Source organism: Lontra canadensis, unplaced genomic scaffold (assembly GCF_010015895.1).
Source record: "Lontra canadensis isolate GAN:19392208 unplaced genomic scaffold, GSC_riverotter_1.0 scaffold8, whole genome shotgun sequence".
Lineage (NCBI taxonomy): Eukaryota > Metazoa > Chordata > Mammalia > Carnivora > Mustelidae > Lontra > Lontra canadensis.
The window spans coordinates 29,451,139-29,478,543 of NW_022631002.1; the positions used below are offsets into that span (position 1 = coordinate 29,451,139).

General features: G+C 42.4%; 2 protein-coding genes across 6 annotated transcripts in view; one reads left to right on the forward strand and one right to left on the reverse strand.

The window, feature by feature from the left end:
• Nucleotides 1-1,635: 1,635 nt before the first annotated feature.
• On the forward strand, nucleotides 1,636-11,275 carry AKTIP (AKT interacting protein). 2 transcript variants are annotated; one of them, XM_032854460.1, is made up of 10 exons: nucleotides 1,636-1,735; nucleotides 4,201-4,314; nucleotides 5,638-5,843; nucleotides 7,996-8,060; nucleotides 8,148-8,248; nucleotides 8,733-8,821; nucleotides 8,898-8,996; nucleotides 9,089-9,196; nucleotides 10,235-10,295; nucleotides 10,457-11,275. In XM_032854460.1, exons 2-10 carry the CDS (start codon nucleotides 4,273-4,275, stop codon nucleotides 10,565-10,567), a joined length of 882 nt encoding a protein of 293 aa, XP_032710351.1. In that variant the 5' UTR covers nucleotides 1,636-1,735; nucleotides 4,201-4,272; the 3' UTR covers nucleotides 10,568-11,275. The 2 variants fall into 2 exon arrangements, with proteins under 2 accessions (XP_032710351.1, XP_032710352.1); XM_032854461.1 differs by having other exon boundaries at nucleotides 10,460-11,275.
• Nucleotides 11,276-12,415: 1,140 nt separating this feature from the next.
• RBL2 (RB transcriptional corepressor like 2) overlaps nucleotides 12,416-27,405 on the reverse strand; it is a 51,801-nt gene continuing 36,811 nt past the window's right edge. The window contains exons 18-22 of one of the 4 annotated variants that reach the window (XM_032854462.1): nucleotides 23,667-23,738; nucleotides 22,911-23,016; nucleotides 22,142-22,347; nucleotides 21,387-21,551; nucleotides 12,416-12,785 (exon numbers count right to left, since the gene is read on the reverse strand). In XM_032854462.1, the coding sequence (XP_032710353.1) occupies nucleotides 12,615-12,785; nucleotides 21,387-21,551; nucleotides 22,142-22,347; nucleotides 22,911-23,016; nucleotides 23,667-23,738 (720 nt within the window). In that variant the 3' untranslated portion in view covers nucleotides 12,416-12,614. Of the gene's footprint in view, nucleotides 12,786-19,472; nucleotides 19,909-21,386; nucleotides 21,552-22,141; nucleotides 22,348-22,910; nucleotides 23,017-23,666; nucleotides 23,739-27,405 lie in introns of those variants that run through there. The other 3 variants (XM_032854464.1, XM_032854465.1, XM_032854463.1) reach the window with 3 other exon arrangements.

Genomic DNA, 27,405 nt, shown 5'->3' on the forward strand with positions numbered 1-27,405 from the left:
GGCAGGTTCCACCCCAAGGATTCTAACTGATGCTTGCCTGAGGCAAGCATGGTTAGTGTGGTTGTGGGCAACTGGACGTGAGCAACGGAAGCTCAGTGGAGCGGTCTGGGCTGCAGTAACATACATGAGTCCTGGGGGAAGGAATGAGCTGGCCGAGCAGAGAGTGGAGGGTAACATCAGTCTGGGAGAGGATAATGAGCCTGCAAACAAGGTCGGGAGGGATTGGGCCATGTAGGTACCAGGGAGACCACCTGTGGTCAGAGGAAAGGATTTCCTGCTTGCCTCTCTTTTCATATTGACTGAAGCTAATATTAAGAGCAGGACAACACTCCCAAGTGTATTCAGCCTGGACAAAAGGAAGCGGCTCCAGGAGTGTTTTCAGCTAGGGGAGGAAGTCGGGTTTCAGAACCAGCCCTGGGGATTAACAAGAGGAGAGTCTGGCTGCCTGCCATTCGAGGTCGTTGTTACCAGGATCTCAAAAGCAATCCCGAACGGACCAACCCGGTCGGAGAAGACTTCTCTTCTGAGGACTGTAAGACACTGAGTCAGGTGCAGATGCGAAGGGCGCCCCGAGAAAGGGCACCATCCTAAGAAAAGGGCAGCCATCACGGAATGGGGCTGGAGACGGACGTGGGAAATGAGAGGGGAACGTGGGAAGGAGGCCGACACGGGCCGTGCCTTGGAAGGCCGGCTGAGTTTTGATTTTGTTTGCAGCCGGGAGTGGCTTCCGTGGCAAACTGCTGAGCAGTAAAGGGTTAGGCGGGGTGCAAGCGTTCTGGATCAGAGTGAGGGTTTGTGGGGTCAGAAGACTTAGGAGTCAGGGACCAGGAGCTCTGTTGCCATGGAGGAGGTCCCGAACCACCAGAGGAACTTGTGGCAGATGTAACTCCTGTCGCTCACCGCCCCCCTGGATTCGGGCTCTGTCGCTTCAGTCTGACTGGTACGCTTTTAACCAGCTCCTCCGGCAGCGCTACCGCCAAGCGCTGACAGGGCTGCGCTCCCCCCATGCGCTCCTCCTGTGACCGGTAACACTGCGTTTCTCAACGTTACGTAACACCTTCTAGTAGGTTCCCTTGACCTGTCAGCCACCCTGGCGCCCCCCTCCCCCCACTCCGGGGAGATGAGGGGGTCTCGGGGCTCGTAGCGCCCCCCCCCCGAGTGGGGTGCTCCCACCGCCGGCCGAGCCCTCCCTCAGGTCTCTCTCTCTCGGGCAAGCCGGCCCCTCCCTCGCCCTGCCACAGCGGGGACTCAGAAAATCCGCAGTCACAGCCTCCCTACATGGCTGCAGGGGCCACGCACAAACCTGTGGGCGGGCCTCTATGATGACTGACGGATGTCGTGGCCAGTTACGCTCAGGTGCTTGTTTGTTTCCTCCCCGTCCCTCCCCCGGGGCTGAGATTTCCGTGACTGACAGTTCACTCTGGGCGCTGTTACGTAAGGGGAGGGTCAAGTGCTGCCCCACCCGAGCGGAGCTGATTTGATTGGCAGAGTGGACTGCAGTCGTCCCAACGCCCCCCGGAAGAACGTGCTTGACGGACTGGTATGGCAGCCACTTGGCGCCGGGAGGCTGGGCGGAAGCGTCCTGGCCCAGGGGCGTGGGGTAGAGGGCGGGGCCCAACACCGAGAGCAGGGCGGGGCGGGGAGCAGGCAGGGGCCGGGCTGGCGCTGCGGCCAGAGATGCTGTGGGGCCGCGACGGCGCTCAGCTGCCGGGAGCACTGCGTTGAAAACGTCGAGGTAAGGTGCACTGCTAGGAGGGACGGGAGGCCCGTGGAATCCTTAAACCTGGGCCACTAGCGTCCTCGGCCCGGCGTTTGTCCGCCCTACCCGGAGCTCTCGACTCCGTAGCGACGGCGGCCGCGCTGGGACACGGGGGCGGGGTCGGGCACCTGTCCGGGTTTGCAGGCACCTGCTGCGCCGCGGGCCGGAGCTGGGGGCTGTCCGGCTGCTGGGCCCCGCTGCCTGAGGAAGGGAGGAGGGCCCGACCGGCTCGCCCCATCCGCGGCCCGCCCTCCCCGCCTCCGTCCTGCGCCCTCGTTGGGGCGTGTGTGTGGCGGGGGGGGGGGGGGGGGGGCGTCCTCGAGCCCTGGAGGCCCTCAGCTCCCCACCGGAGGGGCTTGCAGACCCGGGCCAGCCTCGAACTAGCTGCGAAGCTAGGACACGGCCCGTGCCTTGCATCACCCCGAGACAGGTTTGTCCGGATTCCGTGTGTGTGTGCAGAGATGGATTTCCGCCCTGGGCAAGGGTGCCGGTCCGGGCTGTCCGCAGCGATCCCGGCCAGGGCCAAGGTTTTTCGTCCTTTCTCGGTGCCGTACTCTTGTCTCCTCTTAACGTGGAATTTAAGGCTTTTTGGGTGATGTATTAAGTTAGTGCCTATTTAGGGACTGTGGCACATAGGAAAGCAGCACCCTTCTGAGTTTTGGCTCAAGCCATGTTCAGATCATTCGTACAGGTCCAAGACACTGATTTCTCAGCTGTATGACGTAAAGGAAGACCGTCCTGTTTGGTTTGTATGGCCAAACCAGCAGAAATTCTCCAATTGTGCCCTAGGGCTTCCTTCTATCTATGTCACTCCTATTGGAAAATGCTGAACCCTGTCTGGGTAGACTGGACATCTAATAAACCGAGTAGTTAATCTTCAGGTGATCATGGTGCTACTGGAAACACAGGCAGTAATAGAAACTATCTTCTGCTTTAAGGTAACAGGAACTGGGGGGGCAGGTTTGGATTCTTAAAGGCAGAGTCATAGAATCTTTAGGTGTTAGACTTGGAAGGGACCATACAGGTGAATGCATCACTCCAGGAAATTTACATGGTGGTGAGCACCGCGTCCCAAGGGGAGGGGATCCTCTGTTAAGTCAGATGTATCCTAGATCACAGCAGGGTGCCATACATTACACTGGATCTGAAAAACCAACAATTTCATTTGGTCCAAACGAGAAGATGCCCGCACAGAGTTTTGATTCCCAACCGTTCTCCTCTGTGCCCTAGTCACCTTTAAAGGCAGGTTTGTGGAGAGCTCTCTGCAAAAAGTTGCTCTGTAGTGGGTGTAAGTCAACAGGTTAGTGGAAGAACCAGGAGCCTCATTCCTTTGATTTAATTACTGGGTGGCATTATGTCATGGCAAGGAAAACAGCAGTAATTGGCACCGCTGAGGTATGGACACTTGGTACCCACCTGCGGATATCATAGGCTTGTCATAAAACAAATTTTTGCTGTCGGGGACATTTGGTACAGGTTTTTCTCATGATATGCTTCTTATGAATTTAGCAGAATGTTGCTAAGTTTTGACCCTTTTAACCTTCAGCCTTTGCATTTGGTGCAAGTAGGAATTCAGAGAAGGAGCTCTGCTTTCCACATAACCGAGCTTGGAGAAAATCCACAGAGTGGAGAAGTTTTTCTTACAGCTTGACTTGCTGCTTTTCCTCTGCCTCTTCCTCTGTATTTTTAGCAAATGACCCACTGACTCTGTGACCTTTGAGGCATACTTTCTCGTCCAGTACTTGAAGCTTTGCTGGGAGATTTATTTGTGAAATGTCTCTGCACTCCTCTCTCGCATTCGTATGTACTGCTTGGCCATTCCTTCTAATCCTGTAGTTTCCACACATTAAGCACAGAAAAAGACCATTTCTCGGGGATGATCCTGCCAGGACCCAGTTATCCTCTCTCTCTTACCTGCTCTACCTTCTCTCTGTTATGTCTCTGGCTACTGGTTTTGTGGGGAATAATAATTTTGTACTTAAAACAACTGTAAGACACAAATAAGCCCCTTGGCTCTTGAATTACCATAACTCTGAACAGTGACAGACCTTTTGTGTATGTGGGTTCAGTGATCCCTGCCCCTGCCTGTCCCTATAATCGAATGCCTTTGTATGCTAGTAGCAACTGTTGTAGTCCATCCGTGTCTTCTGGTTCTGGCACCTAAGCTGAACTGTGTCACTGAATATTCTGAATCCTGGCCAAGGGCTCATTACAAAGATTCTCGTAGGCATTTAAAGGTGGGAAAGAAACTGGATTCAGAAGAAGGAGGGGTTTGCTGAGGGAAACTTTCTGAATACTCTTTTCCCCTAATTTTTGTAACTATATATTCTAGAACGTTATGTTGAATTTTTATTTAGAGTGTCAAATTTAGTATTTAACTGTTTTGGAAATCTTAACTGTTGGTGTTGGTATGTTTCTGTGTTTTCCCATCTCATTTTTAGGTAAAGCGACTTCTGAGGACGGGGAAGTTTGATGACACAGACCACTGAATTTCTTTGTTTGGAGTCCACGTTATGAACCCTTTCTGGAGTATGTCTGCAAGCTCTGTCCGCAAAGTAGGTATAGTTAATAAATTTAACGAGGAAACCCAGTTGAGTCAAAGTAGAGGTCAAGAATAATTCCTACTAAAGTTGCCTATAATATTGACGAAATTACCTGGCTTTGCTTATTTTGTTTTGTTTTTTTGTTTTGTTTTATTTTTTGTAGTAATTTCTATACCCAGCATGGGGCCTGAATTCACAACCCTGAGATCAAGAGTCATACACTTTTCTAACAGAGCCAGCCAGGCACCCGTAGGTTTTACTTTTGAGAAATAATTTATTTTGCTGATTAAAGTTAGCTTCTGAGAGTTGGATGGCATCTCAAATGGAAAATCATCCTGGTAATCACAATTCTAAGATTATTGTTTAGGGTATATTTACACAGGATGAAATTTGTGACACGTTATTATAGTAGTCTTTCTACTAATTTGCAAGATTCCAGTCAGAGAAGCTTTGAGAAAGACCAGTCCAATATGGTCAGCTCAGACTTGAGGGTATGGGTTTATTTTCTCCAAACAAAAGGTATTATTTTTAAATCGCAAAACCAGTACATTTTAAGAAAACTTTAAAAATGCAGACAAACAGAGAATGAATATAATCTGTAACTCCACCTCTAAGAGACCACCGCCAGGAATCCTCTTTTTTCCTATGTACGTGATACCCATTTTTAATGCAGGTAATTTAAACAGCCTTTGGGCTCTACTTGAGCCCAGGAAGTGCCCATGAGACGGTGGTTTCGTCTCTGACTCATGTAGACCTTTGTCTTTGACTTAGGCTGACTGTGCTGGGCAGAGTCCAGATGGGGATCACCTCCATCAGGGACAAGATCAGAATCAGAGCAGTGCAAGGGAGAGCATCGCTCCTTTCGCTGTTTCTAAGCTCTCGAGGTGCTCACGCCAGGTGGTGTGACTACGGCTTCAGTCACCTCTACTGTTTGCTTTGTGCTGCTTCGCACCTGACCTTCTACAGCACCTAAGAGCCAAGGGACTCTTCTCTTACAGTTGTCTAGTTGCTAAGTAACCCCTTGCCCTCTTTGGGGTCACCAGAAGAAACCATTTGTCTGTTTCGTATACGTCCTGTAAATACTGGCATTGTTTTTCTCAGATGTAGCTTTCAAATTTTTTTTTTTTTCCTGTTGCTTTAGTCTTCCTTCAGCTTTGCTCTCTTTCTAACGGGCTGCCTACTCAGAGGACTTCCAAGTCGTCTTGATTGTGATGCTAGAACGTCCTTGTGAAAGAGTCATTCCAGCATTCAGGTCAAGGATAAGAGTGTATCATAGGTACCCTCGTGATTTAAGATTCATGCTAACAGATGTTCTCACCACTTCATCTCGAACAGCGATCGGACGGCGAGGAGAAGGCATTAACAGGGGACGTGATAACCAGCCCTCCACGTGCCGCTTCGAAGAAACAGCTGCCTTGTATTCCCAAAAACGCTTTGCCCATAACTAAGCCTACATCCCCCGCCCCAGCCGCACAGTCAACAAACGGCACACATGCTTCTTACGGACCCTTCTACTTGGAATACTCTCTTCTTGCAGAATTGTAAGTGCTGAAGCTGTCTGGTTAGATTCTGACTGACCATTGAAGGTGAAAAGTGAAGGTTATTCCGGTGCGCTCAGATCACGCCTGCGTCATTCAGTCTTAAAGCTCAGGTGCATCCCCCTCCGATATCCGGTAAATAAGATTGAAAGGCAAATGTGGGTTTGCATTTTCACGTCTGTTTTGGAGAGCAAGAGAAGACCCTCTGCGCACTTAAAGTAGGTCAGGAACTAAGTAACTTAATTTTGGTGTGCCTTGACAGGAGGTGAGGAAGTCCCCTCCTGAGGAGCTGGTTGTGGAGAACGGGACAATGGGACGCAGGAATCTGTTCTTGGGTCAGACCCAGCTGGAGTTTGTGCTCCACTGTGGTGACCACCTCGTAAGAGGCATCCTGCCACACTGAGGAGAGGCTCCCAGTAGGCAGAGGTCAGGAAGCCAGACCTTAGGAGCCAACAACGGAAGGAACTAGAACTGCCAACTCGGAGAAGAGACCACGTAGGAAGTACTTCTCAGAGCTGCCTTCGTGTATTTGAGGTCCTGTCATTACACAGGGGACTGGACTCCCGCAGAGGCAGCAGTAGGCAGTACAGGGAAGTCACAAAGGTTCAGGCTCTGTGCAGGTGAGAACCGCACTAGTCTCAGAAGCTGAAGGTCAGGAGCACCTGGGTGGCTCAGTGGGTTAAAGCCGCTGCCTTCGGCTCGGTTCATGATCCCAGGGTCCTGGGATCGAGCCCCGCGTCGGGCTCTCTGCTCAGCAGGGAGCCTGCTTCCTCCTCTCTCTCTGCCTGCCTCTCTGCCTACTTGTGATCTCTGTCTGTCAAATAAATAAATAAATAAAATCTTATAAAAAAAAAAAAAAAAGCTGAAGGTCAGACTGAAGTCGCAGCGTCCATAGCGGGAGGCGAGGAGCGCCGCCCAGAGGGCTGGTCACGCTGACCTCGGGGGGCCGGCAGGCTCGGATTTGAGCACGTGTTCCCGGGGCCGAAGTGTGGAGGAGGAATTCTTCAGCTGTGTCATGGTACCGCATCCCCAAGCGTTCCCGTACTGTACTCGTGTCGTGACGGTTAGAGGGTCTGAGGCCCCAGCGCTGCTGGCGGAGTGTGGTTTGGTGACAGTGGTCCCTTTGGCTTTATAATGGAGGCCTTGTATTTGAGGCTGGGCCGTGGGCCGGACAGGCGTCTGCTGTGGCCCAGATCTGCTGTCTGTGTTAGAACACCAGACGGCCTCCCCGTACTAGCTGCATCTGCCAGCCGCGCGTGCTGACGTGCCGAGCTTTAGGCAAAGGATTGCAAGTAAGTGTGATGGTAAATAGGTAAAATAGACAACTAAGGTTCAACACGTTGTTTCTCAATAAAATCCAGGCTTGGCAGGTTAAACGTGTTTTAAGGCCCGAAGTCAGCACTGTTCCAGGTTTGATCTCAGCCTTATGCCTTTAGGTGCACGGTGACAAGGTCCCAGAGATCCCGTACCACCTCTGTCAGTGCCCTTGTCCTCCCTTGCTGTGGGGCCCACAGAGTACAGGCACCTGGATTGGGGAGGGGGTGCTTGAGAGGGAGAGCAGAGTGGGGAGCGCCTCACGCACATGCCTGCCTTCGCCAAGAACGCTGCAAGTCTATGTGGCCCTCTGCCACGTGGACTGGTGTTCACAGTTGAGATGACACCTAAGTGATGGCAGTTGTGGAGAATTTTTATGCTTATTACCTAAAATCATACTTCAGGAGGCTTTTGAACATGTGTGGGTGAAATCTATTGTCCATAGTCACAAAAGCAAAAATTGTACATCTTTTCCCTAAAATTTAACATCCAGAATTTACATCAGTTTGCATTGTTCAGAATTACCTATTGGTTGGTTTCCAAGGTGATGTTTTGGCAAAGTTGATTTCTGGGAAGAAAACTTGATTCTTTGTGTACCCCTGCTTGGCTTGAATTTCTTTGTCTGGGGCCGGCTTTGGCTCCTGTTTCTCTGTGAGCTTGATCTGGGAAGCTGGGACACGGGGACGAGTCCAGGCCGGGTGAGATGGTGAGGACTTGGCTTGTGTGTTAGCTGCTGGCTGCCCGTCAGCGGACTAGTGCTTGTCTCGGAAAGTGAATGTAGGGTTGTTTGGTCTGTACGTGTCATTTCTATGCATACGATTTTACTCTTCTTCTGTTTCAGTACCTTGGTCGTGAAGCAGAAGCTACCGGGTGTCTACGTGCAGCCGTCTTACCGCTCTGCGTTAAGTAAGGAGGATTTGTTCTTAATTTATAGCATATTTGGTTCCTCTGACACAAACTTGGGTCTTAACTGTTTTTTATTTTTCCCCACAGTGTGGTTTGGAGTAATATTCATACGACATGGACTGTATCAAGACGGTGTGTTTAAGTTTACAGTTTACATCCCTGATAACTACCCGGATGGTGACTGCCCCGTAAGTAAGGAGTCAGCCTTTGCTGGGTCCGAGGAGGACCTAAAGGGCTTGAAGATTCCTTGGTTCTTTTCCTGAGCTCACTTTACGATTTCAGTTTCCCAAAATGTTTTGTCTATGCAGTCGTCTCTGGAGGGGATTTTTGTGCTTTGTTGCGTCTTTTGCCACGCCAGCCTCTGCCCTTAGTGTCCCTTGTTTCTCTGCTCAGCCCTTAGTGTCCCTTGTTTCTCTGCTCAGGGCGTGCGAGGGAGGCTGGCTGTGCACGTGGCAGTGCTGTGCTACAGCAGAGCAAAGGGTGCCTGCCCCCCGGTTGCAAAATTGAGTTTTATAGGAAGATGGTGGAAGTAGTTAAGTATCCCTCTTGAGGCAGCTCTTTGGCTTAAAACACCATGACTGCCTTGTACTGAAGCTCCCCTTACACCTCTCTTTATGGGTCTAGTAAGCTCCTTGCTTCCACTAAAGGACACGTCTCTCTCTTTAAATACAGCGCTTGGTGTTCGACATTCCCGTCTTTCACCCACTAGTCGACCCCACCTCAGGGGAACTGGATGTCAAGAGAGCGTTTGCAAAATGGAGGTTAGTACATGAGGTTTACTTTGGTGACGTACGTCAGCAGGACGATACTTCAGTGATCCTACGTGCTTCTCTTTAGGCGGAACCATAATCACATTTGGCAAGTTTTAATGTACGCAAGGAGAGTTTTCTACAAGATTGATACATCAAGCCCCCTAAACCCAGAGGCTGCAGTGCTGTATGTTACTTTGCTTTGTCCTTTTAGATACATTTGACGGTGCAGCTAAGTTGATTACGTTGGTAACTTTTTGAATTAAACTTTTAATACAGGTATGAAAAAGATGTTCAGCTTTTTAAAAGCAAAGTGGTGGACAGTGTTAAGATGTGCACGGCTCGTTTGTTTGACCAACCTAAGATAGAAGACCCCTACGCAATTAGGTAAGTGGCCCACGATCGAGATAAACTGCACTTTGCCATCCTGTACTTCCAGGTGGTCTTAGAATGGGGATTTAAAAGGAGAGTGTATCATCTGTTAGCCTACAACTTTTATAATTTGTTGGCAGCTCGCCTTCTGATACCTCTTAGGTATCCCTGAAACAGAAAGCTTTACGTCGGGGCCCCTGGGTGGCTCAGTTGTTAAGCGTCTGCCTTCGGCTCAGGTCCCAGAGTCCTGGGATCAAGTCCCGTTTTGATCTCGCTTCCCTGCTGGCGGGAAGCCTGCTTCTCCCTCTCCCACTTCCCCTGTGTGCATTCCTTCTTCTGCTGTCTCTCTCTGTCAAATAATAAATAAAATCTTTAAAAAAAAAAAAAAGCAAGCAAGCTTTACATTGACTGGCATATTGTGCCAATAGCAAGCTATTTAGTGACTTTGATTTCCTAAGGATCCTTGTCCTGTGCACGTTCAAAAATGTCCAGACTTTTCTTTTCAGTTGACAGTTTTAGCTGGAGCCCCTCTTAAACCGCCACATCCCCCACTAATGCTCAGACTTGGGGAAATGAGGGGAAACCAAATAGTGTGAATAGCGCGTTCCTTTATCACTATGATATTTAATCTCGGAAACATCCGAAGGATTACGGAGACCTGAGGAATTGGTGGTTTAGCTCTCTGGCAACACGTACTGCTGGAAGGCTGGTGGTACAGTGGGTGAGAGGCCTGGCCTCTGCGGACAGACTGGCTGGCCTTTCGCTTACTGACTTGGGTGACTCAGAGCAGTGACTTAATTTGACTGCCACACTTTCGTCCTCTGTAAATAATAATACTGCAGGGATGGTTGTGAAGCTGACATGAGCTGACGCGACATGTGTAAGTGCTTTCTAAGGGATAGTTAGCCTATGAGAATCATCTAGAGTCACATCTAAAACTTACATGTCGACAACTGGTTATTGCTCCTTGTTAAGTTTTGTTAAGGGACTAAATGGATATTCTACAAATTTAGTAAGCCAAAGCAGTTTTTAAGTATTTCTCTCTTCCTAAAGCTTTTCTCCATGGAATCCTTCTGTACATGATGAAGCCAGAGAAAAGATGCTGACTCAGAAGGTGAGTACATAACCATTTTTGAAATCGTTAACGATTTCCTTTCTGAAATGTCTTCGTTGGAGATTACTCATTATGTACAAATAACTTTTGGGGAAATGAGTTGTACAGGGCCAACATCTCCGTCAGTCCTATGTCTCATGTCTGTTTTTTATTATGCCTAGAAGAAGCCTGAAGAACAGCACAATAAAAGTGTTCATGTTGCCGGCCTGTCATGGGTAAAGCCTGGTTCAGTACAACCTTTCAGTAAAGAAGAGAAAACAGTAGCAACTTAAGCGCTGGTGAATCTGGTGCACCGTGCACTTTCCTGCCGGACTCGGGCCTAGTTAGAGCTGACCGATGGCAAAGGACTGCCGGAAGAGTAAAACTGTGCGAACGAGGACTGGTATCAGTGTGTCCGTGTGTGCGTGGGTTGTAACAGCAAGTTTTGGAAACCTCTCTCTAAGTAATGCATTACTTCTGTCGGAAGTGTCTTTAGGGTGGTTATCTAGTTGAGTACTCCAAATTATTGGAGACCTCGAGGCTTAAGTATTTTCCTGAATATAACGCTAAAGGTAAGTTACATTCATTTAAACTAACAGAGTAGCAGAGTTCGGCACTCTCGTGACTCTGACACGCGTGGTTTCAGTTGTATATAATGTCAGGACGAGAAGAGAGGTAGAGAGAACAGGTTCCGTAGCTGTTGAGCACTTGGAAGTGGAAGATCATCCGAACTTCAGTCCTCAGTCTGCTGTCTTACTGCTTTACAGACTCCCGTCGATCACTGAGGTACACATTAGGTGAGTGAGAGGAAACCAGAACACTTGTTCATAGCTGAAGGTTTTTTTTCTTTTTTTAAAAAGGAAATTACTTACTGTATTTTTATGGCAGGAGGGAGAAAGTGTTAAAACGGTTTCTAATGAAGTCAGATATTTAAATGATAAATGACTAATGTGTTTTGTAGAAACAAAATAAACCAATAAATGATTGTTCTTTGTCATTTATGCAGGAAACTAAATAGCCCTTTCTCAATATAACTAAACAAAGATTAACTTATAAATGCTTTATTGAAAAATACACTTATTTTCATATAAAATTACAGTAGCAGTAAGTATCTTAAGAGGTTTTATAAATATTTTTGCACCACTATTCTAACTGAACAGTGTAAGTTCCATATTTCTTTCAGAGCAATATGAAGTTACCCAGTAACTTGGTTTATACTGATTCAATTTACAATTGAATTTTCTCCCTAACAAGATTATTCGTTCAACTTTAAAACTGCTGGAACAATAGTGATTAATAAAGGTATATATAGATAATTCAATAGCTGTTAAATAACATTTCTAATTTTTATAAATGGTACTAGGTACTAATAAAAACCTAAATTCTCCAATCTATTTTTTAAACTGTCAGGAGCACACCCAAAGATATCTTAAATTTATCACCTTAATAGACACGTGTCTTTCAGATAACTACCTCCTAAAGAAGAGGTCGTAATTTTCCATATTGCCTTAATTCAACTTGATTTAAAATCTTTACTTAGCCAGCTGATCCCTATTAACAACAAAAAACTGGAGAATTTGAAACACATGCCCAAAGGTGGCTACTGGGGCTTGAACAGTTTAAAAAAAGTACAAAAGCATCCAAGATGGTATTGCATGTTTAGCCTGGAAGTTTTGTACTCCATGAAGTTCACATTGTAGAAAGTGCCATCGCAAATATACAGCAAAATCTGGGTTACAAAATCATGCTTTTTACAGCCCTAAAGTGCCACTTCTTACGCAAGTTCACTCACACATTGCACACCAAACAATCCAGCACTTACCACACTGTACCACACCTAACGGGGAGAGGGAAGAATTACCCATAGGGAATGGGCGGCTTGGGGTAACCTAGGAGCTCCAAATCTGGGCTCCCCCTTGTTCTGTTTCAGGGACGCAAAACCCTCCTAACTCCTACCAAGCGTTTTGGGACAAACACCTCTTAAGTTTTTGTTCTGCTTTTCGTGAGGGCCAGAAGCTGACCACGAACAGGTAGGAATGAACTGACAGCCGGTCCCTCTGCCAGAGCACGTCAACAGAGACCTCTTACACACGGATCCGAGCACGCTCTGTTCCCTGTAATGCTTGCAAAAGCACTGCTGAAGAGTTAAAAAAAAAAAATCCTGTTTGGATGCTAAGCAGCCTTGACGGCAAGCACTGAGTGATAGGAAAAAGGCAGTTGGGCTGAGTAGAGAGATCCTAAGGATACCGGAAGATTAGGAAACGAGCCCCGTAATCTAGCATGCATTAACCGGTGCGGTCAACAGCTTGTGAAAGACCCTTTCGGTACAACCGACTAACCTCAGTGAGAACCTCGGTCATTAGCTACATCTTGGAGACGACGAAGTAAGGCAGAATGATTTTCTGGGCAAATTCTTTTTGCAGGTGATTCACTTCCATCTTCCAAAAGAATCCCTCTCTTTTTGGTTGGAGTTTCTCCTGTCCGTATCATACTGTTAATTTCTCGCAGTCTCTAGAGTGGGGGGGAAAACATACCAAACTTTAAAATGCGCATACGTAGAGTTCAGTGATTAGTCAAAGAACCTCAAATGAGTTAAGAGTTTAACTTCAAGAGTTCGAACATCTTGGGGAGCCTGGGTGGCTCAGAGTTTGAACATCTTTACAAAGAAAGTAACTACTGAATTATATCCCTTTCCGATTTCACTTCTCAGCTGGCTGACACTGATGACTGTCTGGGTTGGAGGGCAAAGTATTTCTATTTTTTTGTTTTTTTAAAGATTTTATTTGACAGAGAGAGATCACAAGTAGGCAGAGAGGCAAGCAGCGAGAGAGAGAGAGAGAGAGAGAGAGAGAGAGAGGAGGAAGCAGGCTCCCTGCCGAGTAGAGTGCCCGATGCAGGGCTCGATCCCAGGACCCTGAGATCATGACCTGAGCTGACGGCAGAGGCTTAACCCACTGAGCCACCCAGCGCCCCAGCATTTCTATTTTTTTAACAAGCTCCAGGGGTGATTCTGATGTACACTTTTCCAAAAATAAGAATTCACGAATTTGTGATTTTGTTTTACAATAGTTATGGAGCATCACCTTGCTGTGCCATACTTAGTCAATTCTGTATGTCTCCATTTTTCTTTTTTAAAAAATAGTGTGCTTTTACACAGTATTATGCCCTTTTCAGTCTAATGTTACTCATTTTTTTAGCAGTGGTTCCAAACCAGAATTTCACAGGACAAGTAAACCTTAATTCCCTAAAGTATCCATTATAAGTAACTTATTAGTATGATCTAGAAGGTACTAGTTATTTTTTCATCCTTTGGAGAATTGAGAAAAATTTGACAAATTTGTCTTCTGTGGTTAATGGGAGGAACCCTGATTGAGGAAGAACTGCCAGGATGCTAGCAAGATTGGACGTGTATATAAAGCCTTCAGCACTAAGTTTCTCCAAAGCCCCAAAAGTCAGTTGCCACGTGATTTTCTGGTAGTTTGTTGGTCACATTTTTTTTTTTTTTCCACATGCTGCTTCACTGTCCATGTTTCCTTAGGGAAAATATACTCACCACATTCACCTGTGCTTATTACAGAAGCTCTCAAACAGGAAAGCAGGGAGAAGAGGGTAATGACCCCTCCCCTAGCGATCACCCCACTGCGCCAGTTTTGGCCAGTCATGCTTGATCTATACCCTCATTCATTTCCCATTCACCAGACTGTCTTAAAGCTAATCCTAGGCCTATTTTATTCATATTTTATTCTTTATTTTAAAATAATTTTTCTGAGGTTTTAAATAAAATCACCAGTATTCTTTATTACTAGCATATGCACCTTCCCAAATCTCAACCACTCTCAGGAAGCTTTCCTTTGACTTTCTCTTCTCTTGCTTTCCTTCTCTTGCATTCCTAAACTCTAGTCTCGTATTCACTTGACTGTTCCTTAAATTGTTAAGTGCATATAATGTATACATATCATATGAAATATACAATATATACCATACATATACAGTTTATACTATACATATACAGTATATAACTATATAACAATATACACAGCACATTTATGCCATATATATATAGTACACTAATGTGTTACATATAATTTATATACAATTCATAGTATCTTACACAATTTGCACATGTACATATTTAAAATACAAATTCTTATTCCCCCCAAAAGCTCATACCGAATATGCTGAGACTTCTTGTCCTCACCCAATTCCTGGGACACCTGTTATTTTTCATTCCCTGGACTGATCAGGCTACTGTACAGCCTCTGCTTTCTATCTACGAATGCACTCACTAGAAATGTAATACTATTAAGTGGGGTTTAAAAAAAAATTGAAATGGCAGGGGCGCCTGGATAGCTCAGTCAGTTAAGCATCTGACTCCTGATCTCAGTTCAGGTCTTCCTCTTGGGGTCATGAGTTCAAGTGCCACCTTTGGCTCCTTGCTGGATGTGAAGCCGACTTAAAAAAAAAAAACTGAAATGGCACATTTATGTGTCGTTTGGAACAGTTGCTCAGTCAACACTGCATCTTAGATCTTCCCGTATCAGAAATACGCACATCTCTTTAGCTGCCGTGTGTTGTCATCGTTTAATCCCCTATTGATGTATGATTTCCTCCTACTTGTTTAATACTACAAGCAATGTTCTAATACTTGACAGACTGTACCAATATGCCGAACTGCCCTGATAAATGTTACTAATGGTCCCCAAGCATGTTAATTACCTTGTGTGGTATTTTAGAATTCTTTTCTTCTGGTGGTGTAATTGGTTCTAGACCCGAGGTACTTCTGATCTCAGCTATCATCTATTCAGTCATAATGACAAATGTTTCTTCAGCAGTCTAATTTTGTTATTTATTGGAGAAACTCCCAATTCTCTGCAAGATTTTTTTTAAACCTTCCTAGGTGGTGATAGGTAAGATTGAAAGGCACTGATTTATATGTTTAGTCTAACTTTTTTTGCACAAAATGTCATTTTTTAAAGGTTTACCTACAGTAAAACTCACCCTTAAAAGGGTATAGTGGTACATGTTTTGACAAACACAGCCCTGTAAGTACCACAATAAAGTAGTTTCTTCGTTCCCCCCAAATTCCCACATTGCTAGTTAAGGGACACAGCTCGGGGGCCCCCTGCCAGCAAGCACTGATAATGTGTTCCCTGTCCCTATAGTTTGCCTTTTCCGGACTCTCACAGAAATGAAACCCTATAGTAAGTGGCCTACCGAATCCAGGGTGTTTCACCTAAGCACCAACGCATCTGAGGCTCATCCGTGTTGCCGGGTGTATCAGTAGTTAGTTCCCTTTTACGGCAGACTAGTTGGCCATGACTCAGGTATACCACAGGTCTGCTTATCCACTGGCCAGCTGGAGGACATGTGGGTTGTTTCCCACTTTTTGGCAATTAGGAGTAGTTTTAAATGTTCATGTACGTGTTTTTGTATGAACCTTGGATGAACACCTAGAAGTGAAATTACTGGTTATGTTGTAAGCGCATGTTTGTAAGAAAATGCCGACTGTTTTCAGGTATTAGAGCTATGCTGGATCATTCTGAATTCTCACCAGGAATACATAGAAGTTCCCAGTGCTCCAATATCATCGCCAGAATTTGTTACTATCATTTTCTGGTTTTAGCCGTCCTAACAGGCACATAATGGATGAAGCGTGTTTGAATCTTCTGTGTAGTTTTAAATCTGGTTGGTTGGTTTTCCTCTTGCGTTTTGATAACCCTTTATATGTTACAGAATTAAATCCTTCATTAGTAAGAGGTTTGTGAACTTTTCTCCCAGTTTGCGGCTTGTTTTTTAAAGAACAGGAATTCTTAATTTTGATGAAGTCTGATTTATCAGTCTTTTATGGATTGTGCTTTTGATTCTAAGACCTAAGTCTTTGTGTAAACCATGTTCCCAAACATTTTGTTCCCCTGTGGTTTCTCCTAGAAATATATGGTTATCAAGTTGTTCAGCACCATCTGCTGAACAACTAAATTACTTTTGTACCTTGGCTGACGATCCGTTGACCATGCATATGTAGTCTATTTCTGGATTTTATTCTAGTCTATCAATCTGTATGTCCTTTCACCAATACCACATTGTCTTGATACCATAGCTTCATAGTTAAGTCTTGAAATCAGTGTGGGTCTTCCACCTTTTTCAGAATTGTTTAACCTAGTTCTTTTGGGTTTTCATATACATTTTGGAACCAGTTTAACTTGCACTAATAATTCTGCTGGGATTTTGTCAGGAACTGGATTGAATTTATAGACCAAGTGGAAGAAAACGGACATCGTGAAAATGTCATCCAATTCATGAACATGGAATTTCTCCACTTTCAGTCGTTCCTTCACCAGTGTTCTACAGATCTCAGGATATATGAGTCTTGTACATCTTTTGTCAAAACTTATCCCTAAGTTGTGGCATTGTTTTTTGTGTGTCCAGTTTGGGGCTTGAACTCAAAACCCTGAGACCTGAGCTGAGATCAAGAGCTGGGTGCTTACTGACTGAGCCAGTCAGGCACCTCCCCGCTCCCAAGTATTTAGTGTTATGGTGCTTTAGAAAATTTTTACTTCTCATTACTTGTTGCTAGTATATAGAAATAAAGTTAATTTTTATATATTAGTCATATAACCTTGCTAATCTTATTCCACTAGCATTTTTTTAGATCTTCATCTTTCTGTATAGAAAATCACTGTGAATGGAGAGGATTTTGTTTCTTCCTTTTCAGTCTGTATGCCTTATCTTGCCTTATTACATATGTGAGGGCCTACAGTTACGTTGAATAGGAGTGGTGAGAGCAGATATCCTTGCCTTGTTCCCGATCTTCCCAGTGGAAGACTGTGGATGCCTTCTCTCTCCGTGTGATGGTAGCTGCAGATGTTTTTGGTATGCAGTCTTCATCCGATTGATCAAGTCTCCTGAGAGGTTTATCATGAATGTTGCATTCTGTCAAATGTCTTTGTCTTCAACTACTGTGATGATTTATCACCTTCACTTTTTAGAAGAGTTTGGATGGAACTGGCATTACAGTTGACTGTTGAACAACACAGGTTTGACCTGAATGGGTCCACTTATACTTGGATTTTTTTTTATTTCAGTATTTTCATTTACTTTATAGTATGTACTACATATACAAAATACGTGTTAGCGGTTTTTGTTGTCAGTAAGGTTTCCAGTCAATGGTAGGCTATTAATAGTTAAGTTTTGTGGAAGTCCAAAGTTATACACAGATGTTTGACTGCATGGGATATGGTGTCCTAACCCCCATGCTGTTCAAGGGGCAACTGTATCTTCCTTAAGTATTTGGTAGAATTTACCACTGAAGCCATCTGGGCCTATAGTTTTCTTTGAGAGGATGTTTTTAAATTATAAATTCAGTTCACTTGATACAGGGTCACTGAGACTTATGTTCGGTATGTTTTAGAAGTGTATGTCTTTCAAGGAATTGATCCATTTCATCTGCATTATTACTTTTATTGGCAAAAAGTTGTTTAACCTTTATTATATATTCTTAATATCTGTAGGACCTGTACTGATTGCTCTAATTTCTGATCTTGTTGATTCATTTATTAATCCTGATTAGTCTGTGCAGAGATGTATCACTTTTTAAAACCTTCTAAAAAAAAACCCTGGTTTTTCATGGCCTTAAATTTCTGTATCTTAAGCTGTTTTACAGATTCCTGCTTTTTTCTAGTTGTTAGGGTGAAATCTTAGGTCACTAATTTGGGACCTTTCTTTTGTTCTCAAGTAAGTATTTTAGTGCTATAAATTTCCCTCTCAACATTGCTTTTGTTGCATCCCACAAATTTGGGTATGTCAAGTTTTCATTTTCATTTAGTTCAAAATACTTTCTAATTTCTTTTCTTTTTTGACTAATAGAAGTATGCAATTTAGTTTGCATAAATTTGGGGGTTTTCCAGGTATCTCTGTTACTGGTATCTGATTTGATTCTGTTGTGGCAAAAGAAAATACATTATTTGAATCCTTTAAAATTTACCAAGACTTGTTTTATGGTCCTCAGTGTGGTCTATCTTGGTAAATGTTCCAACTGATGCTGTTGGAGTGTTCTATAAATGTTAAGTTAGCCAATTTGGTTGTTCACATCTTGTATATTCTTACTGATTTTTTCTGCTTACTTGTTCTATCAATTATGTTGAAATGTCTTGATTATAAATTTCTTTTTCTATATAGGATTTTATGCCCTGTGACTGGGAAATGACCTTCTTTATCAGTGGTAATATTCTTATTAATGACATGAAAGCTGGAGTAGCTACAGTAATTACTATTAGCAGAGTATATATAATGTTTTCCATCCTTTTGTTTTTAAAAACTACCTTATTGGGATATAGTTCACATACCATATAATTCAACCATTTGAAGCACACAAAACCATGGTTTTTAGTATGTTCCTAGAGTTGTGCAATCACTGCTACATTAAATTGTCCAATTCATTACCACATGTGCCCAGTAACAGAAACCTTCCATTCCTTCCAGACCTAGGCTATCACTAATCCATTTTGTGCTTCTATAAATTGGCCCATTCTGGACATTTCATATAAATGGCATCATATAATATTTATCCTTTTTATTTTTTTAAGATTTTATTTATTTATTTGACAGACAGAGATCACAAGTAGGCAGAGAGAGAGAGGGAAGCAAGATCCCCGCTGAGCAGAGAGCCCAATACGGGGCTCGATCCCAGGACCCTGAGATCATGACCTGAGCCAAAGGCAGAGGCTTTAACCCACTGAGCCACCCAGGCGCCCCAGTATTTATCCTTTTGTGGCTACATTACCTTAGCCTGTTTTCAAGAAGGTCCACCCATGTTGCAGAATGTGTCTGTACTTTTTATTGAAGTAATACTCCACCGTGTGGACATGCACTTACTGAGTTATCATCCTTTTGGTTTAAACTGTGTCTTGATATTTAAAGTGGGTTACTTATAAGTGGTAAATAGCTGGGTCTTGCCTTTGTGTCCAAACTTACAATTTCTGGCTTTCAATAGGTATTTTTAGACCACTTACATTTAATTGCTATTTGTGGACTATTTTCCCATGTGTTTTTTCCTTTTTCCTCCCTTTTTGTCCTTCTTTTAAATTGAGTATTCTGACTTGTATTACTGAGTATTCATTTTTTCCACTTAACTTTTATTTAATCCAGATGGAATTTATTTGGTTATAGGGTGAATATCTAACACAGGCATACATAATGTGATTTTTTTTTTTTTTTTTTTTTTTGTGGTGGCTCCTGCATCAAGCAAGTGTATCAGTGACATTTTCCAGTGGGGTTTGCTTTGTGTCTTTGTATGAAATTTTGGTAATTCTCTCAAGATTTCAAAGTTTTTCATAATATCTGTCAGGGTGATCTTTGGTGATTAAGAGTCACTGAAAGCTCAGAGAAATGGTTAGCATATTTTTTTAATTAAGGTATGAACAGTTTTTTTAGATATAATGCACATTAACAGACAACAGTATAGTATAAACATAACTTTTATATGCACTGGGAAATAAAAAAATTCATTTAACTGCCTTCACTCTAGTGGTCTGGACCTGCACCTGCAGGATCTCTGAGCTATGTCATCTGTTCCAGTTGCTTTTGGGGCTATTGATGATTTATGTTTCCAGCTTTCACGATCCCACTGGCAATATCACTGGAATCAGATCAAACCTATGCAGTGTCTATGTCTTTACATATTTGGTTTTCCTATTCAGAAACACCAGTATGTCTTCATTATTCAGGTTAACTGAGGTTTCCACAGGAGATAAGTTTACTCAAAGGTATGGAAAAGGTATGGAGCACCTTCATTACTACCGTAACAGAAAAATGGAAAAGATTTTCCATTTTCTGAGAGTTTTGCTGCTTTGTTTCTCCCCAACTTTCTATTTTAAAAGAAAAGTTGGAAGAATAGTGCATTGAACACCCAGTTATCAGTCAGTAACATTTTACCACATGTGTTCTCTATGTAATTTTCTTTTTAGTTGAACCATTTGAAAGTCAGTTATTCACACTGGGACATTGTACCTCTGAATACTTTAAACATATTCTCCTACATAATCTAGTACTATCATAAATACCAAAGGAATTAAACAGAAATTTAAAGATAAAATTTAACATTGAAGTCCCCATTACATTTTCCCACTCGTCCCAAAAATGTCCTTGAAAGCTGTGTTTTTCTGTGTAGGATGCAGTGCGAGATCATGCACTGCATTTGGGTGTCCTCTCTCTCTAGTTCCCTCCCCATCTAACCTCTCCTTCATGATACTGCTGACATTGATTTGTTTTTGAAGAGTCTTGTATTACTGACTTGTATTACTGAGTATTCATTTTTTCCATTTAACTCTTATTTAATCCAGAATTTAGCTGGTTGTAGGGTGAGTGTCTAACACAGGCATACTTTCCTCTTTTGTGCTTCACAGATAATGTTATTTTTAGTTGTTCTATGTTTTTCTAAGCAATCTTTATGCATACAAGCATCCCATAAGGGGCTTTAGGATCAAGTTGTGCTCCTAAATGCAGCACATGATTCCCAGTGATCTAGCCTTACTGCTTCAAGGACATTTTCTTCTTTACTTTTCTGGTGCTTCCTGGATATCCCCCTTCCTTCCAACCTCAGCATCTTGCTAACTTTTCTTCTGTTAAGGCCTGATGCAGAATTCCCTCCCCACCACAGATGGAGGCAGACGCTGCCACACCAATCTCTCCTAAATACGACTGTCCCACTGCCCTGTACAAATTGCCGTTTCTCTCCTTAGACAAAGAATCCAAAAGGACGGAGACACTACCTGTCCCAGAAACAGACAATCCATAATCAGTTTAGAAATCCAAATTTTGTTAGGAAAATTTGCATTTTAAATGGTGTAAAAACCATAAAACTCCAGATTTACAGCAGAGTGAACTATATATGCACAAATAGGAAAAGGAATGAAAATAAATCTAAATCCTTTACTCTATTTCCAGCCTTAAAGTTCTCCCACCAACCCCTGTATTTTGTTCCACTGGAACTTACTGGTCACTTTCCCCTGGTAGTTCCCATCACTGAGGTGAGTACTGGGCATTTCCCATTAACCCCAATTCCAGCATCCTAGGCATTCTGGGGTTAATAAAGGCCAAGATTTATATTGGGCTCACCTTTGAAGGACTGTTGCTGAAGTAGTAGAAAATCTTTTCTCGAGGAGAAAGCACTGTTTCATTTTTATGTGGAGAAATGTAGACCGGATGATTCTGAGACAGCTGTATCCGGCGAGGAGAACCTGTCCTTACAAATGGATAGGGAGAGAGTGGAGGAGCATCCATCTGTTTAAAAAAAAAATAAATAAATTAAAAAATCCATATTCCTAAGAAAGGTAACAATTTCTAACCAGGTATTTTTTTTTATGAAAATAGTTTTTATTGACAGAGCGGTGAGGTATAATAAACCCGTAGCTTTTTGAAGAGTAATGCATTAGCAGCACAATTACACTTAAAGAACAAGTAATGCTTAAGTGCTTATTTTTATGCCAGTCACTGTTCTAAGCATTTTTAATCCATTCTGGCATTGAATCTCCACAGCAACCCTATAAGCTAGAGTTGACTCCTATTCCCCTTTGATAAACGAAGAGACGAGAGGCAGAGAGAAAGTTAAGTAACTTGGAAGGTTACCGTAGCTGGTAAGTTTGGGACAATGTGAATGCATGCTCTCTCGTGTTACAGTAATTTGTAGGGAATCCAAATACCATCTTTTTTAATGCTTCACGATAAAAAGGAATTCTGTTGGCTAGGCATATTATGTCTCTAAGAGATTTCCTCAGTTTTATTTAACAAAAGAATGATTTCTAAGACTAGCCCAACCTATTTCCCCTCCCTCACAGGTGAAAAGAGTATGAAATAATCCCTGTCAAACTTACTACGTTTGCCTGTGAGTACTTCATGGCAAATGTTTTAATCTGCTTTATGTAGATATTGTTGTAGAACTGAATGAGGTCTCCCCTCTCCTCCTCTTCCATATCACTGTTGGCCCCGGTGAGACGAGTGGGTGTAGGAGGGGCACTGCTAGGCTGTGGAACCGGCAAGGTGCTGTTGGACCTCATGACGGGGCTGGAGTCTCTGCTGGCTGCAGCAGGTAGAACAGAGGGTGTTAAGCAGAAAGCCCACTAGTGCAGACTGTTTTTTAAAGGAAAGTTCAGTGAGAGAAAGGCGAACAGCTACCTGCTGTACGTGGACACTCTCTTCTTAATCCCAGGGAGCAGAGCACAGACACTAATATGTATTAACTTTACCCCCTGCCATGCAAAGGCTTACTGAGTAGTTCTAAGAAGTTATACCACATTTTCTAGGACCTGTGCCCTGCATGAAGTGATGCAAATCAACCATTAGTGGTGGTATTTCCATAGCATGGCTTCAGCTGGCATGCCAGACTTTTCTGGAACTCAGGCCAACAAATTCCTGCCTGAAACCTTCTCTAATTTCCCTGGAGAAAAATGCTATGCACAGTGTGCCTCGAAGCTATGGGAGGAAGGACAACTTTGCCACCAAATTTACGATTTTTATTGTTCCAACAGATCTTTTGCCAATATTTTAATATAGTTGTAATTTCATTTAGTAATCCTTAGGCCTAAAAAGTGAGAAGCTCCTAATTTTGTTTTCTTAGTGTTCATGAAGACCCTAAACACTTACTTCGGTCTTTGTTTAGTTCTGCTGGAGAGTTCTGATGGCTTCGGCTATCGCTGCTGCCAGAATTTCTTCTTTTCCTTTTTCCTTTGATCAGAACACTTCTGTACACCTTTAGAGAGACCACGAGAAAGGGACAGATTTGTTGAGCACATCTTCGACTAAATGACCTTGACATGTAACTAAATTCTCACAGTGGCTCCATGTAGTAACAGTTGTTGTCCTCAGGGAAGTTAATAGATGCAGCCAAGGTCATTTATCTGTTAAATAACAGAGCCAGGATTTACACTGGGGCCTGTCGGGCTTCAAATTCCAAATATGGCCTATAATACTGTAATATAAAGGGCAATACTAGCACCCAACCATAAAATCAAGCTATTCTTAATCAAAGATATTACATACCTACCCCTTGAGATAAATGAATAGTATTAAAGATAAAATGAGTTTTAAATTTTCCTTTAATGTTGTCTTCGTTAAATGTATTGTTTTCTAAAGGTGACACAGAAACCAAATAACTTGCTAAATTCTCCCTTGTGATTAAGAAAGAATAAAAAATTTCACCTCCACCTCCTCACCTTTTGGGAGAAAAGAGGACTTAAACTAATCAAGATGTAAAGTTGTCAGATTAAAAAAAAGACTTCCTTAAAGTAGAATCTTAGCTTTTATCTTGGAGAAAAGGCCACAGAATCAACTGTGGTTAATTTTTTATATTTATCAAAGACTTTAAGCTTTATTTTCAGCCCTGAGAGGAAATGTAATTACCTGGCTCCGGGCCTGTGGCTGAGTCCTATAACAACGCATAATATTCTGGAAGGACTTGTCTTCTTTTGTGACCTGGCAAAGAATAAGAGTATTCTGAAAGAGAAATGGACTTCAAAATATTTTAAAGGGCTCTGTGAACCTACTCCCCAGTGAAACTGGTGACAATTATATAAACAGGCATTTCAAGTCTCTGGAAATGGTCCTAAGGACATATACAAAATGAACAATCTATTCAAGAAAACATACTAAAATCCAGCAACAAGAGGGAGTGGGTGGTATCTGAACACAGATCTGTAATAAAAAAGTACAGTTACCAAATGAAAAATTCACCAAAAGGACAAAAGAGATCTAAAAGGGCAAAGAAAAAATGAATTAGCCAACTTGGAATAGACTGTGGAACTTGAAGAACACAGAAAAAGGAATGAAGAAAAATTAACAGAGCTTCAGGGGATCTGTGAACATCATTCAGCACAGAGAGAAGCAGGAAAAAAAAAAAAAAGGCTGAAATCTTCCCAAGTTTATTTAAAAAATAGTAACCCACACATCCAGGAAGCGCTAAGAATTCCAAGTATAAAATAAATGCAAAGAGAGCATACCCAGACATAGTAAAAATGCTGAGAGCCAAAGAAAGGGAGAAAATCTTGACAACATCCACAGAAGCCCAGTAAAATAAGAGGCAACTTCTCATCAGAAACGACTGAACCTAAGAGGCAGTGGAACAACATATTCAAAGTGCTCAAAGTAAAAAACTAAGAATTTGTGTCCAACAAAGTTATCATTCAAAAATGGAAAATAAATACAAATAAAAACAATTTGCTGCTAAAAGACCAATCTTACAAGAAATACCAGAAGTTCAAACTAAAAGCAAATGACCCCAGTAATTCAAATACACATTAAAAAAAAAAAGGCCCTGGTAAAGACGATTATGTAACTGTAAAGATAGCATAAAATGCATATTTATTTCTCCTTCACTGATTTAAAAAGCCACTGTATAAAACTATATATATACACATATATATATGTATACACACACACACATATATATATAATGTGTTATTGGGCCTGAAACGTACAGAAATGTGGTATGTTTGCCAAAAACAGCACAGGAAGAGGAGGAATGCTGTACTGGGCTAAGGAAATGACTCCAGATGACAACTCAAAACCACAGGAATCAATGAAGAGAATCAGAAATGATAAACAAGATTAATGAAACAAAAGCTATACATTATATTTTTCTCTCAGCTCCTTTGGAAGTCATAGAATTACAAATAACAATGCAGTTGTTGGATTTATAACACTTATGGATGTAATACGTATCACAATACATCTCAAAAGATTAAAAGGAAACAGCTACACAGGACACTTATTTTTCCTCACTGGAATTAAGTATAAATCTGAAGCTGATTTTAATACATTAAGATGGGTATGTTGGGGTGGGAAAACTGGGGCGATTCTGGTCAAAGAATCGCCAGTTATGAGTAGGTTCTAGGGATCGAGTATCTAGCATGGGGACTACAGTTAACAATATTATATACTGGGAAGTTGCTAAGAGAGTTGATCCTTAAATATTCTCACTACCTAATAAAAACAACGGGATAGCCTCCTGTGAAAGAATGAAGTTGGACTCCTACCTCCATGAATAAAAATTACTCAAAATGGATCACAGACCTAAATGTTAAGACCTAAAACTATAAAACTTTTAGAAGAAAACAAATATTCATGACCTTGGATTTGGCAATGTATTCTTAAGATACGAGAGCAAAAGTACAAACAAAAGAATAAACGGACTTAATCAAAATTAAAAATTACTATGCTTCAAATAACACAATAACATCAAGAAATGCAAAAACAGAAAATATTTGCAAACACCTGGTGAGAGAGCTGCACCCAGAACATATAAAGAACTATGGCTCAATCACAAAAAAGCACGAACCATCCAAATCAAAAATGGGCAAAGAATTTAAACCAGTATTTCACCAAAGAAGATATACAAATGACCGGTATACAAATGATTGGGATGGCTAGAAGCAAAAACTCAAAAAACAGCCAATAGGTACAATAAAAGACACTCAACATCATTAGTCATTCAGGAAATATATGTCAAAACCACCAGAATGTATCAAAGAGAAAAGAAGCTGGCAAGGATGTAGAGGATTTAGAACTCTCATGCACTGCTGGTGGGAATATAAAATGGTGTAGCTGCTCTGAAAAATATGGCAAATTTCTCCAACAATTAAGCACAGAATTACCGTATGACCCAGCAATTCCACTTTTGAGTATATAAACAAAAGAATGAAACTAAAAACTTGAAGAGATATGCATACACTCATGTTCATAGTACATTATTCACAATAGCTAAAAAGTGCCAGCCACCCAAGTGGACATCAGTGGATGAATGGATAAACAAAATGTGGTATTTTAATCAGGCTTGCAAAGGAACAAAATTACAACTCATGCTACAACACGGATAAATCTTGAGGACATTATACTAACTGAAATAAACCAATCATAAAAAGACAAAAACTGTATGACTCCTAGAGGCACCTGGTACAGTCAAATTCATGGAGACAGAAAGGAGAATGGTGGGTGCCAGGAGCCAGTGGGAGGAGGAACAATAACCTACTTAATAAGTAGTTTTACTCTGCAGGGATGGAAATGTTTTGGAACAAGATAAAGATTAGGTGTATAATACTGGGAATGTACCAAACGCCACTGAATTGTTCATTTAAAAATGGCTCATTGGGGCGCCTGGGTGGCTCAGTGGGTTAAGGCCTCTGCCTTCGGCTCAGGTCATGATCCCAGGGTCCTGGGATCGAGCCCCACATCGGGCTCTCTGCTCTGTGGGGAGCCTGCTTCCTCCTCTCTCTCTCTCTGCCTGCTTCTCTGCCTACGTGTGATCTCTGTCGAATAAATAAAAAAAAATCTTAAAAAAAAATAATAAAAATGGCTCATTTATGTTATGTGAATTTCACCTCAGTAAGTTATTTTAGAAAACAATGTCTAATAATAAAAAAGTGCTGATGAGAGGGGCTCCTGGGTGGCTCAGTCAATTAAGTATCTGCCTTTGGCTCAGGCCATGATCCCAGAGTCCTGGGATCAAGCCCCCCACCAGGTTCCTTCCTTAGGGGGGCAGCCTGCTTCTCCCTCTCCCTGCCACTGCCCCTGCTTGTGCTCTCTGTTGAATGAATAAATAAAATCTTAAAAGAAAAAGTGCTGATGAAATAAAGCACTGAAATAAAGGTAGAAAAATGAAGACCTTCATATATTAATGGTTGAGATACAAAATGGTGCAGGGACTTTGCAAAAGCAGTCTGGGTGTTCCTCAAATGGTTAAACACAGTATATGACCTAGCTAGCAATCCACTCATAGGTACATATCAAAGAGAAATGAAAACATGTCCACACAAAAACTTGTACACAAATGTTCACGAAAGCATTATTCATAATAGCCGAAAAGTTAAAATACCCAGATGACCATCAACTGATGGATAAACAAAATACCATATACTCCTACAATGGAGTATTATGTTCTAAAATTTACTGTGGTGATGGGTGCACGTTATCTGTAAATGTACTAAAATCCAAGGAGGTGTACATTTTAAGTGAGTGAGTTAAGGGGTGTTTGGGTGGCTCAGTTGGTTAAGTGTCCCAACTCTTGATCTCAGCTCGGGTTTTTGGACCTCAGGGTTGTGAGTTCAAGCCCCACGCTGGGCTCCATGCTGGGTGTGGGGCCTACTTA

Coding starts and splice junctions, on each gene's coding strand:
- AKTIP (XM_032854460.1), top strand. CDS start 4,273: ATGAACCCTTTCTGGAGTATGTCTGCAAGCTCTGTCCGCAAA. Junction 5,844..7,995: donor TACTCTCTTCTTGCAGAATT/GTAAGTGCTGAA, acceptor CTTCTGTTTCAG/TACCTTGGTCGTGAAGCAGA. Junction 8,822..8,897: donor AGAGCGTTTGCAAAATGGAG/GTTAGTACATGA, acceptor GCTTCTCTTTAG/GCGGAACCATAATCACATTT.